General features: G+C 35.0%; 1 protein-coding gene across 1 annotated transcript in view; it reads right to left on the bottom strand.

The window, feature by feature from the left end:
• elp3 (elongator acetyltransferase complex subunit 3) overlaps window positions 1–8,676 on the bottom strand; it is a 19,611-nt gene extending 10,935 nt beyond the window's left edge. The window contains exons 1-7 of the mRNA XM_079888427.1: window positions 8,522–8,676; window positions 7,859–7,958; window positions 7,238–7,376; window positions 7,058–7,128; window positions 4,467–4,530; window positions 4,286–4,354; window positions 3,938–4,092 (exon numbers count right to left, since the gene is read on the bottom strand). Coding sequence (XP_079744553.1) covers window positions 3,938–4,092; window positions 4,286–4,354; window positions 4,467–4,530; window positions 7,058–7,128; window positions 7,238–7,376; window positions 7,859–7,958; window positions 8,522–8,543 — 620 coding nt within the window. The 5' untranslated portion in view covers window positions 8,544–8,676. The remainder of the gene's footprint in view (window positions 1–3,937; window positions 4,093–4,285; window positions 4,355–4,466; window positions 4,531–7,057; window positions 7,129–7,237; window positions 7,377–7,858; window positions 7,959–8,521) is intronic.
• Between the last annotated feature and the right edge of the window lie 285 nt (window positions 8,677–8,961).

The following is an 8,961-nucleotide window of genomic DNA, read 5'->3' as shown; positions in this document are numbered from 1 at the left end:
ACACACACACACACACACACACACACACACACACACACACACACACACACCTAAGATAAGCAATGTGCCTGAAATCGAACTGTTGTCTCCCCCATCTCTGGCTGATTAGCCGCCGGAACAATTATGGCAATCGTGTCATCTTAACAAACCCGCTGATAAGCTGTGGTGTGCCAACAATTCTGTGGACCTCTGCCTACGTGCACACACACACATACACACTCTCTCTTATCAAGAAAATAAATAACAAAAACGCAGAAATAAACTAACAGCGCCCTGAAGTGGTAGTCTATCCACATCTTGCAATAATCTCCTATGCCTTTCATTCTAACTTTAAAACGTTTGCCATCCTTATGGAGCTGATGTCACCGGGGTGGTCATCAGCGGCATCTGAGTCGCCGCTTTGCCAAAACTGATGCAAATAAGTTTTATGAAAAATCTTGACAAATATATAAAAAAGTATAAAATATTTTTTCAGTTTCGTGTGGTGGTGTTAGTGGTGGCACAGAAATCACATACATCACCTATTTAAATGGTCTTAGACTAATGGTCAAAGTGAAAAGAGGGCTTTTATTTGCTTGGTTAGCCAAGTTAATGACGGTTAGCCAAGTTAATGACGGCTAAACTGTTAAATAACATATCAGGAGATGTGACTAATAACATACTTTATCTTGTCTTCATCATTTAATCAGAGCCCAAATTCCACATTCTGTCTCATTGTTCTGTGACTAGGCAGAAAGCAGAGCCAATGCAGCTGCTCTGACAGTGGAAGACCAGTCCAAAAGCACCATCTCTTCCTCCCAACACTGCCACCCTACCAAATTTGCTCACCAGGGGGTTTTGGCACTGTGCTTTAACTGATCCAAGAGCTGCATTTGTTCATGTTGCTAATATAGACTTAAATTATCCAACAGCAAAAAGCACTGATCCCAGGACAGAGCTTATTAACTAGTGATTTTCCCCAGATACACATAATAAGACAACAGCTGCTCCAATCCCTCTACTTTTATCCAACTTCTGGACTTCGACTGATCTTGGACCAGTTGTGTAATGGGTTAAAGACAAGTACATTTATGTATAATTACTTCTGAAGAACATGTGAGTAGACATTCATGATACATCATAATATAATATTTATTATGTTATTACATAATGAATATATGTGAAATATATATATATATATATATATATACAGTGCAATGCATAAGTTAATACACCCATGCTAAAGTTGACTAAAAAGAGGAATAAAAAATCATATTTTGGAAATTGAACTTAATGCCTTAATTAAAAAAATTAGGAAAAATCCAACCTTTTAGGACACCAATTGAAAAATAGCCCCACATCATCACATAGCATTCACCATACCTAGAGATTGGCATGGTTTTATTTCAGTTAGCCTAAAAGCTAGTTTGATTTGCATTGAGAGATGATCTTATGGAAAGTACTCCATGCCAATCTCTAGGTATGGTGAAGGCTATGTGATGATGTGGGGCTATTTTAATTCCAAAGGCCAAGGGAACTTTATCAGGATGCATAGTATCCTAAAAATTTATAAAAAAAAAATACTTAAAAATAAAAATCTGCCTGCCTCTATGGGAATTTAACATAGGGGTGTACACACTTATGCACCATGTATTTTAAGGAAGAACATTTATTTATTTACGATACATTATTCATTCACAAAGAAAATTGGTGTCCTAAAAGGTTGGATTTTTCCTAATTTTTTAAATTAAGGCATTAAGTTCAATTTCCAAAATGTGATTTTTTATTCCTCTTTTTAGTCAACTTTAGCATGGGTGTATTAACTTATGCATTGCACTATATGAATATTTATATTATGATATAATGCTACTATTTGTACTAGTAGATGCTAAACTGCATTTTGTTGTTGAGTACCTGCATTGTGCAATCAATGACAATAAAGTTTTATCTATCTACATCTATCTATTGGTTTATATATTGTGTATATCAGCTAGGGGTGTAATGGTTCTCGGTAAAAAAAACAAAAAACAAAAAAAAAACCTCAAACCATACCGTTCTCCACCCCACGGTTCGGCAGGTACTTGCACCGCTGGTCATCTCAAATATGATGACACATACACATCTATAATACATTTTGTTGAAAATAAATAAAACAGAGAGGCAGAGTTAGGCTAATGTATGTTTCTGTCGATGGATATGCATTCTGGCTTCCCCTAAACTTTGTCAATGTGAGTGCCGTTTGATCTTATATGACCCGTAATTTACGCCGTCATCACCCGGGTGTTGATAGTGTGAGTGCAGGTCAGACCTGAACAGCTCACGTTGCTATCTGTGTTTAAACTAAACTCATTTAAGCATTGCCAATTTAAACATTCGAGCGCAAGACGCGAAAGAGAACTTGCGCATGCGCACACAGTGAGCAAATATTGAGGTTTTTTTTAAGTCTTGCGCTTACACAGACAAATTCACAACATGCCCGTCTTGGCAGGTATCCTAGCAAACATAGTCGGTTATGTCTTAAAGCTATGGTCTACGATTTCAAAGATTGTTCATTATTAATAACCTCGTTTAGATGCTGGTTATGGTTCTACAGTACAGTCCTAACAATATGAAGAGAAAAAAGAATGAAAAAAATCCATTCACTCTATTGGGTGTACAGCTGCAGAGAAGTTGACCAATGTAAGCTGTCCGGCCGGACAGCTTACATTGGTCAACTGCTCTCATCCAATCCCCCGCTCCTCTTGACGCTCGCGTCTCCACCCCACCGCACCCCACCCCGCCCCCCTCCTGCGTCATGAAATTTCGCGGGCAAGCAGCTGACAGTCTATGGTAGCTAGCAAAGTAGCATCAGCTCAGCAATGGAGAAAAAACAAACCAAAAAAAACGACGCTGACTTTTTGTTGAGCAGGTAAGCATTTATTTTTTACTTTTATGGTGTGAGGTGTTACATAATAGCTTTTTATCAGTCTGCCAACATGCTTATGCTGCCGGTCGGCATTGGAATGTTAGCCGTTTAGCATCGCCTATCACGGGTCAAAGTGATTATATTTCTTGAAGTGCTTGAATATATTTCAGTATATATTCAGTTTCTGTTCGAGCCGATCGGAATTTGAACAAGATGCGCCAATGTTTACTACCGGTGATCACAGCTTGACTGAGTGACGTTGTTTAGGTCGTTTCCCGGTGGGAGGGATCAGGTAGCACAGAAGGGAGGGGGGTGTGTGTGGAGGGGCGGGATGAGTTTTTTAAAACTTCACAACTGTCTCAGGCTTTCTCGACCGATTTTCAACATCGTAGACTACAGCTTTAAGTGAATGTAGACACTCGAGAAAGTTAACGCATGTGTTCAGTATCAGTGTACCGGATCAGTGCATTATGTCTTAAAGTGACAGTAGCCAAATATTCCTGCTGTCTGTGTTTTTAATGTTAATCAAACAACAACAGACAAGGAAATCACTCTCTGCTTTTGAATGAATAGCTTTTGTAACTTTAATAATGATTAATCTTCATTTAATCAGCCGATATGAGTTTTTTATACACATATAAAGAGAATTTCACTGCATGTTGTAATATGTATGCTTGTGTGTGACAAAAAATAAATGAAACATTTAATCTTGTTTTTCCTAATTTCATTAAGTTTTTAGTGTTTTATTTTTTATTTATTTTAAACAAAATTGCACTGAATTTTAATCAGTCATAAAAAATTGTTTTACATTATAACTTGATTTCATGCAATATTTGATGACAAATAAGATAAATTATTAATTCTTACTTTCTAATTCTTACAAAGACATGTTCATTACGACAAAAAGATTGTTGTCTTTCCTAAGGCATAGCACCCACTGGTGATGGACTGTTTCTTGCCCTCTCCTGGCCCTGTAAATTTGTGTCGGGACTATCATAATTAAGAGTGGCCTGATTCTATCACTCAGACAAGTTTATCATGGGGCGCAGGTACCTGACAGCTTCAGTGACGTTGTTGGACGTGTGTCCTGACAGCGCGTCGTGGAGGTTACGGATGAAATAGTCCCTGTACTCCTCCGGCAGAGCCATGAATGTGCCTCCCATCACAATGAACTCCACTTTATCCACGCTGTGACCCAGCTGCTTGAGCTAGATGTGCAAACACAGCAGCGTAATGTCATTAACACCATCTAAATGAGTAGAAAAGCTGAGAGGATCATCAACCCTGCAGATCTAAACCGTAAAATCAAAACCATTAAGTAGTATGTAATGATCACTTATGATTTTAACTGCACAATGCTCAGAAAGCAGCTGATAAACATGAGCTATGAAGATGACTCACCTGTTCTACTCGATGCCTAGTCTGGAGGTAGGGATCATATCGTGCACGGATGGCTCTCATTGACGTGGGCTATGTAAGAGGGAGAATAGACAGTCAAAATGAAGCATACTGCATGACACAAATGTGAAACTCATAAAAATATGTGTGATAGCATTGCTTTGGGAGACAGATGGATAATTACCTCGTATCCTGTGTAAGACTGTGTGGAATATTCAAAATCTGAGTCTGGACCCCCTGGGCAGTAGCTATTTGAGCAAATGAAAACAAAAACACACTACATCAAATTTAAAACTGAGACCAGTTTTATCATTATATCCTACTAATAAAAGTTTCCCCACCAACTGACACACAAGGCTAATAGCTTGAACCAGATGCAAGCCCACATGGAATATGCACTGTAAAAGGTTCAAGGCACCTGAATGTTGTAGAATTGCTCATTTGTATAAAAGCATGAGCTGAATGAATAAATGTACACTACTGTTCGAGGTTGGTAAGATTTTTTTTTAAATGTTTTTGAAAGAAGTCTCTTATGTGGTCAAAAACACAGTAAAAACAGTAATATTGTGAAGTATTATTAGAATTTAAAACTAGATGGTAAAGTTCATAGACAAACTTTAAGTTGGCTTGAAAAAGCCTAGCCAGAAAGTTTGAAAACGTTTTAAACTGTCTAGCATGGTTTAACATGATTTACCATGTTTCTAGTAAAGAAATAGGAAGAAAGAAATAAAGATTAGTTAGAAAGAAAGAAAGAAAGAAAGATAGTTTGGTTAGAAAGAAAGAAAGCTTAGTTAGAAAGAAAGAAAGAAAGAAAGAAATATTAGTTTGAAAAAAGAAAGAAATATTAGTTAGAAAGAAAGATTAAATTGAAAAAAGAAAGAAAGAAAGATTAGTTAGAAAGAAAGATTACCGGTAGTTTGAAAAAAAGAATGAAAAAGATTAGTTAGAAAGAAAGATTAGTTTGAAAAAAGAATGAAGGAAAGATTAGTTAGAAAGAAAGAAAGAAAGATTAGTTTGAAAAAATAAAGATTAGTTAGAAAGAAAGAAAGATAGAAATATTAGTTAAAAAAAGAAAGAATAGTTAGAAAGAAAGATTAGTTAGAAAGAAAGAAAGAAAGATAGATTGGTTAGAAAGAAAGAAAGATTAGTTAAAAAGAAAAAAGAAAGAAAGATTAGTTAGTTAGAAAGAAAGATTAGTTTGAAAAAAGAATGAAAGAAAGATTAGTTTGAAGAAGAAAGATAGTTATTTAGAAAGAAAGATTAGTTTGAAAAAAGAAAGAGAATGAAAGATTAGTTAGAAAGAAAGAAAAGTTAAAAAGAAAGAAAAGTTAAAAAAGAATAGTTAGAAAGAAAGAAAAGTAAAAAAGAAAGAAAGAAAGAAAGAAAGAAAGAAAGAAAGAAAGAAAGAAAAGTAAAAAAGAAAGAATAGTTAGAAAGGAAGAAAAGTAAAAAAGAAAGAATAGTTAAAAAGAAAGAAAGAAAAAAGATAGATTAGTTAGAAAGAAAGATCAGTTTGAAAGAAAGAAAGAAAGATTGGAAAGGCAGAAAGATTAGTTTGAAAAAATAAATAAAGAAAGAAAGATTAGTTAGAAATAAAGAAAGATAAGTTTGAAAAAAGAAAGATAAAAAAGAAAGAAAGAAAGAAAGAAAGAAAGAAAGAAAGAAAAGCAAAAAAGAAAGAAAGGTTAGGAAAAAAGAAAGAATAGTAAGAAAGATAGAATAGTTAGAAAGAAAGAAAGAAAGAAAGAAAGAAAGAAAAAAAGAAAAAGAAAGAAAGATGGATTAGTTAGAAAGAAAGATAGATTAGTTAGAAAGAAAGATGGATTTGTTAGAAAGAAAGAAAGATGGACTAGTTAGAAAGAAAGAAAGATTAGTTAGAAAGAAAGATAGACTAGTTAGAAAGATAGATTATTTAGAAAGAAAGATGGATTAGTAAGAGAGAAAGAAAGATGGATTAGTTAGAAAGAAAGAAAGAAAGAAAGATAGATTAATTAGAAAGAAAGATTAGTAAAAAAAGAAAGAAATATGGATTAGATAGAAAGAAAGATAGATTAGTTAGAAAGAAAAAAAGAAAGAAAGAAATAAAGAAAGCCAACTTTTCCAAGCCAACTTAATAACTGTTTTCTATCTGAATATATTTTAAAATGTACATTATTCCTGTGATGTCAAAGCTGAATTTTCAGCAGTCATTCCACCAGTGTTCATTTACATTTACATTTTACATTTATTCATTTAGCTGACGCTTTTATCCAAAGCGACTTACAATTGCTATATATGTCAGAGGTCGCACGCCTCTGGAGCAACTAGGGGTTAAGTGTCTTGCTCAGGGACACATTGGTGTCTCACAGTGGATTCGAACCCGGGTCTCTCACACCAAAGGCATGTGTCTTATCCACTGCGCCACACCACCCCGTTCAGCGTCACGATCCTTCAGAAATCATTCTGATATGCTGATTTAGTGCTTAAGAAACATTTCTCATTATATTATCATGTTGAAAACAGCACAAAAATATTTGAATATTTTTTGTAGAAAACGTGATTTTTTTTTTTATGATTCCTTGATGAATAGAAAGTTCAATAGAACATCATTTATTTCAAATAAAAAATCTTTTATAACATTATAAATGTCTTTTGATCCATCTTAATGCATCCTTGCTAAATAGTGCTAAAAAGCAAGTAATTTAAAGTATTTAAAAATAAAAATCTTACTGACCCCAAACTTTTGACCGGTAGTGTAAAAGAAACACGAGGACACTTTATTCTGGACATACTCACACACAGATGTTGCCAGTGAAGCTGATGTGTGGACAGCGATGAGGCTTGCACATCACAGCAACAACTGCAATCTACAAAGAAATATTAAATCAAAGTCTGAGCACTAGTTTCATGTCTACATTATGATATCTTTACACCATCGCCAATACAAACAACAAATGGCCAACAAACCATCCTTACCCCACTGGCAGTGCGGATGGGTTTGGCTTTCAGTTTGGGCACCAAGGCTCTTCGATAATGAGGCGGCACTGCAGCAATAATGTCCACGAGCCGTGGCTGTGCACTGAGACCGTATTTGGCTGATGTCTTCGTCTTGACTCTATAGAGACACAATTTTAGCTGTCAATCTATCTTAATTTATAGTTATCCAGTTTTTTTTTTTTAAACTTATCACCATGAAATGGAAGTTGTGATAGTCTTTTCTTCCCTATTGTGACGTATATCTGGATGAAATGGCTTCTCGAACAAGAAAAAATGTAGGACAGGACTTGATTTTGTCTATCTGGAATAGATTGGATCATTGTGGTTTGCTATTGCTGTGATGTCAAGTGAGTGATAGGCTGTCCTGCCCTCGGACCAGTAAACATATCATCAGAGAAGAGAAGTAGTTGCAAAAGGGAGGTGAAGTTATTCTGATTAAAGTGTATGAGGGCATATGAAATTAAATAAATAAATAATGATGTGCACGGATAAATCATTCATTATAAATACTGCAATATTCCATAAAAAAAATAAGTTAATTTGTTTCGTGATGACTTTAATATTATCATTAACATAAATTAATCTTTTAAATGCACTGACTTGTTAAGGTTAATATCTTTTCCCTGTTCGTGGGCCTCAACCAGCTGCTTGATGACATCTGCAATTGTCATCATCATCAGTTCTGCACGGCTCAAGTCACCTGATGTGAACACAGAAAGCAGTGAGTTAAACAGACGGGTCATGTTAGAGAAACACACACACACACACATCTCTATCTGTACTCGTGTCTCAGTAGAATGAATCCAGACACCTGACACTACTGTTAAGGACTAGTTAAAGGATAGAACTAGTTACCTGGGATGGACTGACAGCATTGATATTTACAACAATTTTTTAATCATAAACCTTACACCTAGCTCAACATTTTTCCACATATGCTGACACACACACGTGGCTTTTTTTATCTGGAGTAATTTGACACAGTGACGCATCCTTAACAAAACATATCCAAAAAGATAAATAGTATGCGTGTATAGTGTGATAACTTTGCCAACTTTTTGTCACATTGTAATTTTAATAGTGACGAACAATTACTAAACTGCTTATGTAAATTAAAACCGAAATATATATTTCCCATAAACATTACAATACCCAAGTCATAGTAGATGATGAAAGATTAGACATTTAAACATGCTCTAGTCTTAGCAGCTAACAGAATAACGTTACGTCCTGCTTAAAATTAGCAGTAAATACTTAACTTACTCTTCTTTTTCGGCTTCCCCATCTTGGAAACAATCTACAAATAATCCAGAACTCGTATACGATAAACACTAAAACTTGCAGTTAGTTAGAACATCAACCCACTGATAAAAACGTCAACATCAGAGAGCATGCTACACTCTTCCGTAAAGCGAATGCGTGTGTCGTAAAGCAACACATGTAAGTACAGTTGTCGTAAAGTTGTCAGGCACTTTGCTACAGATTCTGAAGAACACACTGGAGGACCTCTAGTGTTCAGAATCTTATGATCCCTGTAGTAGTATGTTTTGTCTTATAAGGCTTATTGTGTGATATACATATTGTAATATAAATAATATTTTTTGTTGAAATGATCTTGTCAGAAAAATACAGTAAGCGATTGTTATGAATATCATAAAAGTGTCATTGTAATAGAGTAATCCCAGTAGCCTGTGAATGTTTCA

Source organism: Squalius cephalus, assembly GCF_949319135.1.
Source record: "Squalius cephalus genome assembly, chromosome: 12".
NCBI classification, from domain to species: Eukaryota; Metazoa; Chordata; class Actinopteri; order Cypriniformes; family Leuciscidae; genus Squalius; species Squalius cephalus.
This window is presented reverse-complemented; position numbering and strand designations above follow the sequence as displayed.